The following is a 16918-nucleotide window of genomic DNA, read 5'->3' on the forward strand; positions in this document are numbered from 1 at the left end:
TCTTGCTGTATTTACAGAGAGCCATAGTCTGAATTCTTTAGTTGAATTGAGCCTCCCTCTTGCTGTATTTACAGAGAGCCATAGTCTAAATTGTTTAAGTTTAGTTAAATTGAGCCTCCCTCTTACTGTGTTTACAGAGACCTATAGTCTGAATTCTTTAGTTAAATTGAGCCTCCCTCTTGCTGTATTTACAGAGAGCCATAGTCTTAATTGTTTAAGTTTAGTTAAATTGAGCCTCCCTCTTGCTGTATTTACAGAGACCTATAGTCTGAATTGTTTAAGTTTAGTTAACTTTGAGCCTCCCTCTTGCTGTATTTACAGAGAGCCATAGTCTGAATTGTTTAAGTTTAGTTAAATTGAGCCTACCTCTTGCTGTGTTTACAGAGACCTATAGTCTGAATTGTTTAGTTGAATTGAGCCTCCCTCTTGCTGTATTTACAGAGACCCATAGTCTATATTCTTTAGTTAAATTGAGCCTCCCTCTTGCTGTATTTACAGAGACCCATAGTCTATATTCTTTAGTTAAATTGAGCCTCCCTCTTGCTGTATTTACAGAGAGCCAAAGTCTATATTCTTTGGTTAAATTGAGCCTCCCTCTTGCTGTATTTACAGAGACCCATAGTCTATATTCTTTAGTTAAATTAAGCCTACCTCTTATTGTGTTTACAGAGAGCCATAGTCTGAATTGTTTAAGTTAAGTTAAATTGAGCCTCCCTCTTGCTGTATTTACAGAGAGCCATAGTCTGAATTGTTTAAGTTTAGTTAAATTGAGCCTCCCTCTTATTGTGTTTACAGAGACCTATAGTCTGAATTCTTTAGTTGAATTGAGCCTCCCTCTTGCTGTATTTACAGAGAGCCATAGTCTATATTCTTTAGTTAAATTGAGCCTCCCTCTTGCTGTATTTACAGAGAGCCATAGTCTATATTCTTTAGTTAAATTGAGCCTCCCTCTTGCTGTTTTTACAGAGAGCCATAGTCTGAATTTTTTAGTTAAATTGAGCCTCCCTCTTGCTGTATTTACAGAGAGCCATAGTCTGAATTGTTTAAGTTTAGTTAAATTGAGCGTCCCTCGTACTGTGTTTACAGAGAGCCATAGTCTGAATTGTTTAAGTTTAGTTAAATTGAGCCTCCCTCTTGCTGTATTTACAGAACCCCATAGTCTATATTCTTTAGTTAAATTGAGCCTCCCTCTTGCTGTATTCACAGAGACCCATAGTCTATATTCTTTAGTTAAATTGAGCCTCCCTCTTGCTGTATTTACAGAGAGCCATAGTCTGAATTCTTTGGTTTAATTGAGCCTCCCTCTTGCTGTATTTACAGAGAGCCATAGTCTGAATTCTTTAGTTGAATTGAGCCTCCCTCTTGCTGTATTTACAGAGACCCATAGTCTATATTCTTTAGTTAAATTGAGCCTCCCTCTTGCTGTATTTACAGAGACCCATAGTCTATATTCTTTAGTTAAATTGAGCCTCCCTCTTGCTGTATTTACAGAGAGCCAAAGTCTATATTCTTTGGTTAAATTGAGCCTCCCTCTTGCTGTATTTACAGAGACCCATAGTCTATATTCTTTAGTTAAATTAAGCCTACCTCTTATTGTGTTTACAGAGAGCCATAGTCTGAATTGTTTAAGTTAAGTTAAATTGAGCCTCCCTCTTGCTGTATTTACAGAGAGCCATAGTCTGAATTGTTTAAGTTTAGTTAAATTGAGCCTCCCTCTTATTGTGTTTACAGAGACCTATAGTCTGAATTCTTTAGTTGAATTGAGCCTCCCTCTTGCTGTATTTACAGAGAGCCATAGTCTATATTCTTTAGTTAAATTGAGCCTCCCTCTTGCTGTATTTACAGAGAGCCATAGTCTATATTCTTTAGTTAAATTGAGCCTCCCTCTTGCTGTTTTTACAGAGAGCCATAGTCTGAATTCTTTAGTTAAATTGAGCCTCCCTCTTGCTGTATTTACAGAGAGCCATAGTCTGAATTGTTTAAGTTTAGTTAAATTGAGCGTCCCTCGTACTGTGTTTACAGAGAGCCATAGTCTGAATTGTTTAAGTTTAGTTAAATTGAGCCTCCCTCTTGCTGTATTTACAGAACCCCATAGTCTATATTCTTTAGTTAAATTGAGCCTCCCTCTTGCTGTATTCACAGAGACCCATAGTCTATATTCTTTAGTTAAATTGAGCCTCCCTCTTGCTGTATTTACAGAGAGCCATAGTCTGAATTCTTTGGTTAAATTGAGCCTCCCTCTTGCTGTATTTACAGAGAGCCATAGTCTGAATTCTTTAGTTGAATTGAGCCTCCCTCTTGCTGTATTTACAGAGACCCATAGTCTGTATTCTTTAGTTAAATTGAGCCTCCCTCTTGCTGTATTTACAGAGAGCCATAGTCTATATTCTTTAGTTAAATTGAGCCTCCCTCTTGCTGTATTTACAGAGACCCATAGTCTATATTCTTTAGTTAAATTGAGCCTCCCTCTTGCTGTATTTACAGAGACCCATAGTCTATATTCTTTAGTTAAATTGAGCCTCCTTCTTGCTGTATTTACAGAGAGCCAAAGTCTATATTCTTTGGTTAAATTGAGCCTCCCTCTTGCTGTATTTACAGAGACCCATAGTCTATATTCTTTAGTTAAATTAAGCCTACCTCTTATTGTGTTTACAGAGAGCCATAGTCTGAATTGTTTAAGTTAAGTTAAATTGAGCCTCCCTCTTGCTGTATTTACAGAGAGCTATAGTCTGAATTGTTTAAGTTTAGTTAAATTGAGCCTCCCTCTTATTGTGTTTACAGAGACCTATAGTCTGAATTCTTTAGTTGAATTGAGCCTCCCTCTTGCTGTATTTACAGAGAGCCATAGTCTATATTCTTTAGTTAAATTGAGCCTCCCTCTTGCTGTATTTACAGAGAGCCATAGTCTATATTCTTTAGTTAAATTGAGCCTCCCTCTTGCTGTTTTTACAGAGAGCCATAGTCTGAATTCTTTAGTAAAATTGAGCCTCCCTCTTGCTGTGTTTACAGAGAGCCATAGTCTGAATTGTTTAAGTTTAGTTAAATTGAGCGTCCCTCGTACTGTGTTTACAGAGAGCCATAGTCTGAATTGTTTAAGTTTAGTTAAATTGAGCCTCCCTCTTGCTGTATTTACAGAACCCCATAGTCTATATTCTTTAGTTTAATTGAGCCTCCCTCTTGCTGTTTTCACAGAGACCCATAGTCTATATTCTTTAGTTAAATTGAGCCTCCCTCTTGCTGTATTTACAGAGAGCCATAGTCTGAATTCTTTGGTTAAATTGAGCCTCCCTCTTGCTGTATTTACAGAGAGCCATAGTCTGAATTCTTTAGTTGAATTGAGCCTCCCTCTTGCTGTATTTACAGAGAGCCATAGTCTATATTCTTTAGTTAAATTGAGCCTCCCTCTTGCTGTATTTACAGAGACCCATAGTCTATATTCTTTAGTTAAATTGAGCCTCCCTCTTGCTGTATTTACAGAGAGCCAAAGTCTATATTCTTTGGTTAAATTGAGCCTCCCTCTTGCTGTATTTACAGAGACCCATAGTCTATATTCTTTAGTTAAATTAAGCCTACCTCTTATTGTTTTACAGAGAGCCATAGTCTGAATTGTTTAAGTTAAGTTAAATTGAGCCTCCCTCTTGCTGTATTTACAGAGAGCCATAGTCTGAATTGTTTAAGTTTAGTTAAATTGAGCCTCCCTCTTATTGTGTTTACAGAGACCTATAGTCTGAATTCTTTAGTTGAATTGAGCCTCCCTCTTGCTGTATTTACAGAGAGCCATAGTCTATATTCTTTAGTTAAATTGAGCCTCCCTCTTGCTGTATTTACAGAGAGCCATAGTCTATATTCTTTGGTTAAATTGAGACTCCCTCTTGCTGTTTTTACAGAGAGCCATAGTCTGAATTCGTTAGTTAAATTGAGCCTCCCTCTTGCTGTATTTACAGAGAGCCATAGTCTGAATTGTTTAAGTTTAGTTAAATTGAGCGTCCCTCGTACTGTGTTTACAGAGAGCCATAGTCTGAATTGTTTAAGTTTAGTTAAATTGAGCCTCCCTCTTGCTGTATTTACAGAACCCCATAGTCTATATTCTTTAGTTAAATTGAGCCTCCCTCTTGCTGTATTCACAGAGACCCATAGTCTATATTCTTTAGTTAAATTGAGCCTCCCTCTTGCTGTATTTACAGAGAGCCATAGTCTGAATTCTTTGGTTAAATTGAGCCTCCCTCTTGCTGTATTTACAGAGAGCCATAGTCTGAATTCTTTAGTTGAATTGAGCCTCCCTCTTGCTGTATTTACAGAGACCCATAGTCTATATTCTTTAGTTAAATTGAGCCTCCCTCTTGCTGTATTTACAGAGAGCCATAGTCTATATTCTTTAGTTAAATTGAGCCTCCCTCTTGCTGTATTTACAGAGACCCATAGTCTATATTCTTTAGTTAAATTGGGCCTCCATCTTGCTGTTTTTACAGAGAGCCATAGTCTAATTTTTTAGTTAAATTGAGCCTCCCTCTTGCTGTATTTACAGAGACCCATAGTCTGTATTCTTTAGTTAAATTGAGCCTCCCTCTTGCTGTATTTACAGAGACCTATAGTCTGAATTCTTTAGTTAAATTGAGCCTTCCTCTTGCTGTATTTACAGAGAGCCATAGTCTGAATTGTTTAAGTTTAGTTAAATTGAGCCTCCCTCTTACTGTGTTTACAGAGACCTATAGTCTGAATTCTTTAGTAAAATTGAGCCTCCCTCTTGCTGTATTTACAGAGAGCCATAGTCTGAATTCTTTAGTTAAATTGAGCCTCCCTCTTGCTGTATTTACAGAGAGCCATAGTCTGAATTGTTTTAGTTCAGTTAAATTGAGCGTCCCTCTTACTGTGTTTACAGAGAGCCATAGTCTGAATTGTTTAAGTTTAGTTAAATTGAGCCTCCCTCTTGCTGTATTTACAGAACCCCATAGTCTATATTCTTTAGTTAAATTGAGCCTCCCTCTTGCTGTATTTACAGAGACCCATAGTCTATATTCTTTAGTTAAATTAAGCCTCCCTCTTGCTGTATTTACAGAGAGCCATAGTCTGAATTCTTTGGTTAAATTGAGCCTCCCTCTTGCTGTATTTACAGAGAGCCATAGTCTGAATTCTTTAGTTGAATTGAGCCTCCCTCTTGCTGTATTTACAGAGACCCATAGTCCATATTCTTTAGTTAAATTGAGCCTCCCTCTTACTGTGTTTAATGCATTTGTTTAAAGTGTTGTTTTAGATTAGCATGTGCAGTCTGGACTGTCTATAGAGATGCAAATAATAAAGTTTTATCGATTATGGACCATTGTTGTCAGAGATGTCACACTGTAATAAAGTGTAACAGACTGACAGCTGAACATAAAATAGCACAGACAAATGTAAAAGGGAATTTTTTTCAGACAAACGAAAAGCTAAATTCAATAAAAAATTCAATTTGGCTAGACATACAATCTTGCAACCAAATACTTCCCTTGTCAGCCAGTGGGTAGCGTACAAATGTTCAAGAGTCTGCATAAAGCACTTACCCTCTGCACTCTCTCATTGACCGTGAAGGTGCAGACACTCTTGGCTGGCTCTATGGCCACGTCACTGAGAATGTACATGGAGAACCGAGGCAGCTGTCGGGTCAACTCAAACACGTGGAACTGGGTGCTGATATACATGCAAAACAACCATGTGAAAAAGATTAATTTATGCGGCTGATCGTTCATGGCCGTAAAACCTAGCCCTTAGTATCAATAATATTCTCAATATCAATGTCCAATCAATGGCTTGTAACATGTCAGCATAGCTCCAGATCATCCTTAGCTCCATGTCAACCTTCTCAACCGGAAGTCTGGTCTGGAGCTTTCCTTTTCCGCTAATGAGACCATGAAACCTTGCATGACTATTTAGCGTACAGTCTAGCTCCCGACCGATTGCACAAGCTGATCTGGAGCTACACTGGCCCCATCAAGTACACAATGGAGCTACACTGGCCCCATCAAGTACACAATGGAGCTACACTGGCCCCATAAAGTACACAATGGAGCTACACTGGCCCCATCAAGTACACAATGGAGCTACACTGGCCCCATCAAGTTCACAATCAATTGTCACATTTAGCTACACTGGCCCCATCAAGTACACAATCAATTGTCACATGGAGCTACACTGGCCCTATCAAGTACACAATCAATTGTCACATAGAGCTACACTGACCCCATCAAGTACACAATCAATTGTCACATGGAGCTACACTGACCCCATCAAGTACACAATCAATTGTCACATGGAGCTACACTGACCCCATCAAGTACACAATCAATTGTCACATGGAGCTACACTGACCCCATCAAGTACACAATCAATTGTCACATGGAGCTACACTGGCCCCATCAAGTACACAATCAATTGTCACATGGAAATTCACTGGCCCCATCAAGTACACAATCAATTGTCACATGGAGCTACACTGGCCCCATCAAGTACACAATCAATTGTCACATGGAGCTACACTGGCCCCATCAAGTACACAATCAATTGTCACATGGAGCTACACTGGCCCCATCAAGTACACAATCAATTGTCACATGGAGCTACACTGACCCCATCAAGTACACAATCAATTGTCACATGGAGCTACACTGGCCCCATCAAGTACACAATCAATTGTCACATGGAGCTACACTGGCCCCATCAAGTACACAATCAATTGTCACATGGAGCTACACTGGCCCCATCAAGTACACAATCAATTGTCACATGGATCTACACTGGCCCCATCAAGTATACAATCAATTGTCACATGGAGCTACACTGACCCCATCAAGTACACAATCAATTGTCACATGGAGCTACACTGACCCCATCAAGTACACAATCAATTGTCACATGGAGCTACACTGGCCCCATCAAGTACACAATGGAGCTACACTGGCCCCATCAAGTACACTGAAGCTACACTGGCCCCATCAAGTACACTGGAGATACACTGGCCCCATCAAGTTCACAATGGAGCTTCACTGGCCCCATCAAGTACACAATAAATTGTCACATGATGTGGCACATAAAATTAAGCATAAGAGCGCTCACAACCAGAAACTATAAAGATCACAACCATCTTGTATCTATGAAAGATTGCAGTACCTTGCAATTTTCTATATTTAAGCAGTTTATTAAATTCATGTGGGTACATTTTAAATATTTTTCTTTGTTTAAGATGTCAAATTAATATGAAAACATATAAAAAATATTCCTCATTAAAGGGACTGTCAACCGCGATTAACAAAATAAGAAAAGTTTTAAAATACCGTATTTTTTTACAATTATTTGTTTAAATTGATTAAAATATCACGACTGGTATATTACATTACTTGAAAAAAGTTGTTAAGTTTTCATATTTTCAGTTTATTCGTTAAAACATTTTACTGGGTATGTTTACCAGGTTACTACCAGTTAACGACCCAAGAATGCAAATTGTGCATGCGTAGTGAATTGAATATATTTAGATATAAAATGATGAATATTAAGATATAAAATGATCAATCTACTTGTGTTGTTTATAGTGTGTATATTGTTATGTCACCTATTTTCGCGATGTACTTTAGATTTCACATTGCTAAATTTTATTACCGAATATACTGAAAATATGAACTTTTTCAAGTAATGTAACCTACCAGTCGTGATATTTTAATCAATATAAACCATTATTTATTTATTTTTAAATACAGTATTTTAAAACTTTTTTTTTCGTCAAATGCGACAGTCCCTTTAAAATTAGTCAGATCCTATTTCCTTAGTTTCGTTAAATGCAATAACATATTTCACACTAACTTTATGAATTACATTCCTAAAAATGTCATAAAATACTACAAAAAGTGTGTGAATCCTTTATCAAATTCCTTCAACAGTTATTGTTGTTAAAACTATTTTTCAGCTGAGAGTGTAAATCAAAATGTTTTACCCAGCTTGAACAATGAGCTTTCTATAGAGACCCAGCTATAATGCATATTAATATATATACAGTACTTGCCAGCTTTTGTAGCCGATAAATGCCTTTATATGTAGATCTACAGGCACATCTTTCGGAGGGACTATGGATACTTTGATGAAGTTGCTAAGAGAGCCTGCACTGGGATGCCTACAAAACAGTTAAGCGCAAGCTGCAGTAATACTGATGTTAATATGATAATGTCAGTACAACATATTAAATATGAAAGATTATTCACATTTGTGTAGGTATTCAATATTTTTACAATGTTGGTTAGTGACAAATAAATACATCATTAGAGAATTAGTTTTATTCTAAATTGCTTGGATCAATATAAATGTGACTGAAATGAGAACTATATTGTACTTGCTGCGCTCAGGACCTCACGTCTCTTTGAATTGTATATTAGGTAATTTAAAAATGATATTTATGTTTTTTGTTCTTTACAAAGATAAGTTAATATATAACAACTTAGAACATTAATGAACCTGCACATCATTGCTTAAGAAGTGTCTTAATATCATATAAAACTGTAAATAATACTAGACATCAGAAATAATATGTGGCATGTCATTCTAAAAGTTTCTATTTGGGTATTGCTTCCATCCATTAGTGTATAATGTTATCTCTTTTACAACATTTTACCTACGTACACTAAGATACCTACACTACATGGCTTTCTCCGTCAAATATGCCTTCAGCAAATATAAGAACTGCTCTAACAATAGTATCTGAAACAGAAAGTCCAATATGCCTTCAGCAAATATAAGAACTGCTCTAACAATAGTATCTGAAACAGTGAGTCAAATATGCCTTCAGCAAATATAAGAACTGCTCTAACAATAGTATCTGAAACAGAAAGTCCAATATGCCTTCAGCAAATATAAGAACTGCTCTAACAATAGTATCTGAAACAGAAAGTCCAATATGCCTTCAGCAAATATAAGAACTGCTCTAACAATAGTATCTGAAACAGAAAGTCAAATATGCCTTCAGCAAATATAATAACTGCTCTAACAATAGTATCTGAAACAGAAAGTCCAATATGCCTTCAGCAAATATAAGAACTGCTCTAACAATAATATCTGAAACAGAAAGTCCAATATGCCTTCAGCAAATATAAGAACTGCTCTAACAATAATATCTGAAACAGTGAGTCAAATATGCCTTCAGCAAATATAAGAACTGCTCTAACAATAGTATCTGAAACAGTGAGTCAAATATGCCTTCAGCAAATATAAGAACTGCTCTAACAATAGTATCTGAAACAGTGAGTCAAATATGCCTTCAGCAAATATAAGAACTGCTCTAACAATAGTATCTGAAACAGAAAGTCAAATATGCCTTCAGCAAATATAAGAACTGCTCTAACAATAGTATCTGAAACAGAAAGTCCAATATGCCTTCAGCAAATATAAGAACTGCTCTTACAATAATATCTGAAACAGAAAGTCCAATATGCCTTCAGCAAATATAAGAACTGCTCTAACAATAGTATCTGAAACAGAAAGTCCAATATGCCTTCAGCAAATATAAGAACTGCTCTAACAATAGTATCTGAAACAGAAAGTCAAATATGCCTTCAGCAAATATAAAAACTGCTCTAACAATAGTATCTGAAACAGTGAGTCAAATATGCCTTCAGCAAATATAAGAACTGCTCTAACAATAGTATCTGAAACAGAAAGTCCAATATGCCTTCAGCAAATATAAGAACTGCTCTAACAATAGTATCTGAAACAGAAAGTCAAATATGCCTTCAGCAAATATAAGAACTGCTCTAACAATAATATCTGAAACAGTGAGTCAAATATGCCTTCAGCAAATATAAGAACTGCTCTAACAATAGTATCTGAAACAGAAAGTCAAATATGCCTTCAGCAAATATAAGAACTGCTCTAACAATAGTATCTGAAACAGAAAGTCAAATATGCCTTCAGCAAATATAAGAACTGCTCTAACAATAATATCTGAAACAGTGAGTCAAATATGCCTTCAGCAAATATAAGAACTGCTCTAACAATAGTATCTGAAACAGAAAGTCAAATATGCCTTCAGCAAATATAAGAACTGCTCTAACAATAATATCTGAAACAGAAAGTCAAATATGCCTTCAGCAAATATAATAACTGCTCTAACAATAGTATCTGAAACAGAAAGTCCAATATGCCTTCAGCAAATATAAGAACTGCTCTAACAATAGTATCTGAAACAGAAAGTCCAATATGCCTTCAGCAAATATAAGAACTGCTCTAACAATAGTATCTGAAACAGAAAGTCAAATATGCCTTCAGCAAATATAAGAACTGCTCGTACAATTGTACCTGAAACAGAAAGTCCAATTAGCTATAAATGAAGCAGCTTAAAAAAGTGCAGATTTACTTTATTATTATTTGTTTTGATATAATTTGCATTAATAAACGGTATATAAAATATTGCCCTGGTAATCACTTCCAACATAAGCAAACAATTAGTAAAAATTCTATTGTAAAAAATAATAATAATATAATTACCATTTGTGGTTGCCACCAACAATTCTACATGTGCCTGAAAATAATATCAGGTTATAAGTTTTTAGGGCAAGCTGGTTAAGTTGCTAACTACTTAAAGACATCTTGATGCCTATTGGAAACAAGCCGATCACATTGTCAATTACGCTTTTAATTATTTAACAAGATGAACCATAAACAAGTTTGACCTTTGGCATTTACTTTGATACTGGCTTTTGACAATGGTGTAACACAGCATCTCCACAATGTGAAATTTGTAAATACATGTATTGTTGGTAAATAATTTTAAAATTGCATGATGAATGATGAAGATACAGACTTGTTCAGCTATTGTAGAGCAAAATTAAACTTTTTATCTTTATGTGTGACAGTGAACTTTGAGGTAAAAGGCAGATTGTAACACCTGACACACAGTTTCCACAAGGTGAACATTATGAACAAGAAACCGTCGGAGACGGGTGATGCTCCCCAAAGTTTTTTTTGTCACAATATTGCATTATATATTCAGATAAAAGGAAACGTCTTGAGGGGCATAACTTTGGACAAACGATGGATGGTTTTGCAACTTAAAAATTTCAAAGGGTCATAACACTCTAAATAAATCATCTAACCAGAACCCACAAATAACATGCACATCTCCTCAAGGTAGTTAAGCTTCCCATAAAGCTTCATTGAATTCCAGTCAGTAGTTGGGGGGACAATAATTGCACTAAATGTACAGTTTATAGAAATTTTCCAAGGGCCATAACTCTGTGAAAAAACATCCGACCAGAACCGGCTGATAATAAGCACATCTCCTCTTGGTAGTCAAGCTTCCCATAAATTTTAATTGAATTTAGGTCATTAATTGCTGAGAAATAGCCCGGACAAAAATTGTGCACTGACGGACACACGCACGGACAGATGAAGCGGCGACTATATGCTCCCCCAACAAATTTTGGGGGAGCATAAAAATAATTTCAAAATTGCATTCTGAATAAAGTAGAAACAGCCAGACAAGCTGTTTAATGGTCAAATTCTCTAAGTTTAACCTTGACCTTTCAGGTAGGGAGAAGGATGTAAGAAGCAACAAGCCATCCCCTCTTGTAATTTGTGGTAAGATTTTTATTTAATGCATGATGAATTACAAAGTTAAATTCCTGACTAGCTGTCTAAAGACTAAATTTTATGTTAGACCTCTTTATGTGACCTTGACCTTAAGGGAGACAGACGTTAGTTGCGTCTGTCAGTCTCAGTTAAAGTCTGAACAAGCTCATTGCACACTGAAACACACTTATGAACACACACAAACATACATTCGACCATTGTGACCTCTATATCAAACTTTCTAAAGCAAGCTTGCTAAAAATCAACGCTGGAAATTTAATATTATTTACTGAAAACAATTTTTATTGTATTCACAAAAATATTATAAAGAAAAAAATATTTTTGTTTATAGTTTATTTTGACACAGCTAAGTCAGAGATGATATTAATATTGATAATATGGTTAACAAATAATGAGTACTTCCTTGAGCTATCTTAAATGTAAATTTATGGTTTCAATAATGAATTTTCATAAAAATAATGTTTTGTGATATTGCCAACCGGATGATAACAAAAAATATGTAATGTTACTTACAGGCTTTTGATCATCCCCAGGTATAACTGACAATGTTGTCTGAAGTTGTGTTGATGCCTATAATGTAATACTGGTTGTGAAATATGCTGGATTTCAGAAGAGAAATAAACACATACATTTGTTTAAGTGATATGCACCACCAATATCCTGATTTTATAGGCCTGTACATACTATAGCAAAGTAACATTCATTAGATTGATGCCGACCCATTTGAAATAAGTTCATGTTCACAGTCTAGGTCAAGGTCACAATAGGGGATTGGTTATAACCAACAACTGCAATGTAGTAAATAACGGTGTCACTAGACTTAATCGTAAATCAATGTATGGACAGTATTCCAGAAACACAGGCAATAACTAAATGCTATTATGCTATTGAGGGAATAAACTATTAGCAAACATTTTAACATGTCTTCAGTCCCATCCATATACAGACATTTGCAGATTTACCAGTTTTTAATTGTTAAGATGTAGAGATATAAAGGTGCTTTGAATTTAATGTTGAAACAAACTAAAAATGTGCCAACGAGACTGATGCCCCCAAAACACATGTTTGGACACAGTCAAATCCACTATAAATTGTACAGTGGACAAAACACAAAGGGCCAAGATTCAACCAAACCTGATTGCAGTCAAAACTCCTTACATAAGGATGGTCTACACGTTAAGTTAAATCAGCTTAAATGGTTAAACCAAAGTCTGCAAAGACATTGGAGGAATTGTTAACACAAAAATATGGGATAGTCATTATACTCAATAGTGGAAAACAGATAATGGATAATAATTATGTCAAAACTTGTTGCAGCCAAAATTCCTTTTTTCACAATCATCTTCATAGTAAGGTCATTGATTCGTTTAAGTAAGATCCACCCATGATTAAAGAAGAGTTGAGATTAAAAAATATTTGGACTATTCTATAGTGGAAAAAAAACAGACAAATTTCTTCAAAAACTCACTGCAGCAAAACTGACTTTCTTAACAATCATCAATCAACACAATAAAGGTCATTTTACTGGGAAAGTTTGAGATAGATCCAACCAGTAGTTATAGAGTTGAAAACACGAGCCATGAGATGTACATACATACAATTGACAGGGAGACATAATGACGGATGGACAAGTGCAACATTTGTTAAGTCTCTCTCTTCATGAATGCATAAAAACTGAAGAATAAGTTAGCAGTTATTAAAGTTAAAACACATTTCTTTAACTTGAGTGTAAAGAGACTCACTGGTATCACTCCCATGGTAGACTGCTCGTACTCCACGCCCGGAGGGAAGGGTCTGTCTGCCGATATGGGACCCCCACGGCCCTGTGATGCCCGGGCACTGAGGACACCCTGGGCCGCCTCCCCTGCCTTAGTGTTCTCTTCATAGTTACGCAGCTCCATCATCAGATTCTGGTGGTAAAGACACAAGGCAGGTGAGAAGATATTGTCAAGAAGCATCAAAAGTTCTCCAAGAAAGATATGGAAAACAAATAAACTCTTCTAAATTCAAGCTATATACTGTCAAGGTCTACTGGATCTATTGTCATTGCTTTTTCAATTATGTGAAGACATAACATTATAATTATATGTCTTTTCATAGTTATTTGCATTTATAAAGTTATAAGTTTGCAATTCAAGACCACTTGAGCTATGTCACAAACCTGACAACACTATTTTTGTACCATCTCAAATCCACATGGTCAGCTTTGTTTGAGGACAAATAATCAGGTCTATTGTCAATTCTATGGATGCAAAGTTTCAAGCAAATCTATATTTTATAATTTATATGACGAAATTATTTGAAGCTTGAATTTAATCGTTACAAAAATGTAGCTTGCTAGTCACAAACTTGTTACTTTTATGCTGAATGACCAACTAGCCAACAACCAACAGACAGGGTGACCCCAATATATCCTTTAGCAAATTTGTTAGTGGGGTATAACATTACCTTAATAGTATTATTCATAAATTGATCACAGGTTTTCAATCTAGCTATTTCTGTTAACTGTTTCCTCTGACTGAGCTCCGGAATGGTCTCCAGTTCCATGTTAGTGTCCCTACCTGTTTCCTCTGACTGAGCTCCAAGATGGTCTCCTGTTCCATGTTTGTGTCCCTACCTGTTTCCTCTGACTGAGCTCCTGGATGGTCTCCTGTTCCATGTGAGTATCCCTACCTGTTTCCTCTGACTGATCTTCCTGATGGTCTCTTGTTCCATGTTTGTGCCCCTACCTGTTTCCTATGACTGAGCTCTCAGATGGTCTCCTGTTCCATGTTCTTGACCCTACCTGTTTCCTCTGACTGAGCTCTCAGATGGTCTCCTGTTCCATGTTCTTGTCCCTACCTGTTTCCTCTGACTGAGCTCTCAGATGGTCTCCTGTTCCATGTTAGTGCCCCTACCTGTTTCCTCTGACTGATCTTCCTGATGGTCTCTTGTTCCATGTTTGTGTCCCTACCTGTTTCCTCTGACTGAGCTCTCAGATGGTCTCCTGTTCCATGTTCTTGTCCATACCTGTTTCCTCTGACTGAGCTCTCAGATGGTCTCCTGTTCCATGTTCTTGTCCCTACCTGTTTCCTCTGACTGAGCTCTCAGATGGTCTCCTGTTCCATGTTAGTGTCCTTACCTGTTTCCTCTGACTGAGCTCCCGGATGGTCTCCTAATCCATGTTAGTGTCCCTACCTGTTTCCTCTGACTGAGCTCCCGGATGGTTTCCTGTTCCATGTTTGTGTCCCTACCTGTTTCCTCTGACTGAGCTCCCGAATGGTTTCCTGTTCCATGTTTGTGTCCATCAGATTTCCACGCATCTCTTCTGGGGCAGGGTTGTAGCCACGTACTGATATACAGGAATTATCCAGTCATTTACAAAAAATAAACTTGGTTATTTCTATATACTTATCATTAATCAAATGTGCCTAATTATTGCATTATTCAAATTACAAAAACAAAATCTTTGAAATTAAATAAGAAAGCTTGTTTTGTTTTATACATTATTAAAAAGAGACAAAAAAGCAATGTAAATTTTTCGATTAAGTTAGCACACAACTTATTTAGCAAAAATATCTGACAAAGTGTAACATAAAATTGGTTAAATTCCACATTTCAAATGTATTTACATTGAAATGCAAAAATATAAAAACACAAAAAATGTGTACAAATTCTAAATTCATTTGCCTTTTAAACAAATCAAAATGTAGGTGTTCTTGTGATAAAAAATGGGTCCTCAAATGGGCAAATGCAGACATCTTGTAATAAGGAATGGGTCAGTCAGTTTACAAAACCTATCTAACAAGTTGACAGAAATTGCCTGTACTGTCCCATTTATACCTTCCCCTTCCACAGAAACACATATCAACTGCTGCTTGCCGTCATGTCTGTAATCACCCTGAAAATATGTGTAATCTCAAAGATTACCTAGTATGGTGTACCATAACTGTGGTTTAAATAATACCCTTTCAAATGAAATCATTATTATTATTGAATAAATTAGAGTCGTGTTTGAAGAAAACTGGGCATAATGCATGTGCATAAAGTGTTGTCCCAGATTAGCCTGTGCAGTCTGCACAGGCAAATCAGGGACAACACTTTCCGCTTTTATGACATTTTTCATTTAAATGAAGTCTCTTCTTAGAAAAAATCTAATTAAGGTGGAAAGTGTCGTCCCTGATAAGCCTGTGCGAACTGCACAGGCTAATCTTGGATGACACTTTACGCACATGCATTATGCCCAGTTTTCTCAAAACACGACTCATTATATTCTGTTTGAGTCTTAATGGGTCTTATGCCATATGCAGCGAGCGTAGCCTCATACCAGTCTGCACATACGGACAGTCTGGCCAGGAGCTACTGGGTCTGTTATTGAGACCACCAAACTTTACACGACTTTATAAGGGACATGTTGGTTCCTGACCAGACTGAGCAATAGGCATAAGACCCTTGTTTGCATTAACTCTTTCAGTGCGGGAACCGAATTTTGAAGGCCTTTGCAAACAGTTTGGATCCAGATGAGATGCCACAGAACGTGTATAGTATTCTTTGAAAAAAATCGAAGAAAATGCTAATTTTAGAAATTAAGCAGACGACATTTTAGCAGAAGAAAAATTTCCGAGCATGCAAAGGGTTAAGCAGATCAATTATAGTTAGATGGTTATAAGACTTGTTAAGACTTATTTGACTAAATTGCTAAATAGATACAAGAATTAGAAGTTTGTATTATGTCACAGCTGTACCATTTTTACTTTTAAATTTAAAAAATAAGTATATGAATCATCAGTATCAAGGAAATTAACATCTGAGGTAATCAGTATAAATACCTGAACCACCCCTGCTACGGCATGGTTAAAATTGTCCTTAAAGATCACCTCTCCTGTGCGGTCACTCCTTGCATCCATCTGAACATAACATAATAGGTTACAATCTATCCTCATAATCAGATATGTTTCTTTAAAAGTATTTGTGCAAAGCTTTTCAATGTAACGGTAGCTACTTTTTACTGATATATTTTAATTACATGTATTATAACTTGTGTGATTTACCTATATTTTAAACCATTCTTTTTCTTATTATGCCCTTTAAATGATTTAAGATAATAAAATGAATGTTAAACATAAATTGCAACCTTTCCATTGCTCCAGCCTGTAATAAGCTCCGCAACACCATCTGAGTCCAGGTCAAAACTGTTGATTGTTATAGCCTGGTTCTTCGACTGCAAACAGTAGTATATATGATGTCAAAACAACATGAACTTAGACGATCTAGATTTGTGCTAAGAAATCAAAATCATTACTAGTTTTGTTACAGAACAGTTTTTGGTTTTTAATAT

At 36.2% G+C, this 16918-nt stretch overlaps 1 protein-coding gene across 2 annotated transcripts in view; it reads right to left on the bottom strand.

Annotated features, from left to right (window-relative positions):
* Positions 1-16918, bottom strand: part of LOC127836164 (Bardet-Biedl syndrome 2 protein homolog) — a 41173-nt gene that overhangs the window by 11970 nt on the left and 12285 nt on the right. For both annotated transcript variants that reach the window (XM_052362647.1, XM_052362638.1), the window contains exons 8-17: positions 16715-16801; positions 16410-16487; positions 15424-15481; positions 14835-14932; positions 13344-13511; positions 12115-12171; positions 10498-10531; positions 8652-8715; positions 8027-8134; positions 5538-5664 (exon numbers count right to left, since the gene is read on the bottom strand). In XM_052362647.1, coding sequence (XP_052218607.1) covers positions 5538-5664; positions 8027-8134; positions 8652-8715; positions 10498-10531; positions 12115-12171; positions 13344-13511; positions 14835-14932; positions 15424-15481; positions 16410-16487; positions 16715-16801 — 879 coding nt within the window. The remainder of the gene's footprint in view (positions 1-5537; positions 5665-8026; positions 8135-8651; positions 8716-10497; positions 10532-12114; positions 12172-13343; positions 13512-14834; positions 14933-15423; positions 15482-16409; positions 16488-16714; positions 16802-16918) is intronic.

The sequence above is a fragment of the Dreissena polymorpha genome, chromosome 1 (assembly GCF_020536995.1).
Source record: "Dreissena polymorpha isolate Duluth1 chromosome 1, UMN_Dpol_1.0, whole genome shotgun sequence".
NCBI classification, from domain to species: Eukaryota; Metazoa; Mollusca; class Bivalvia; order Myida; family Dreissenidae; genus Dreissena; species Dreissena polymorpha.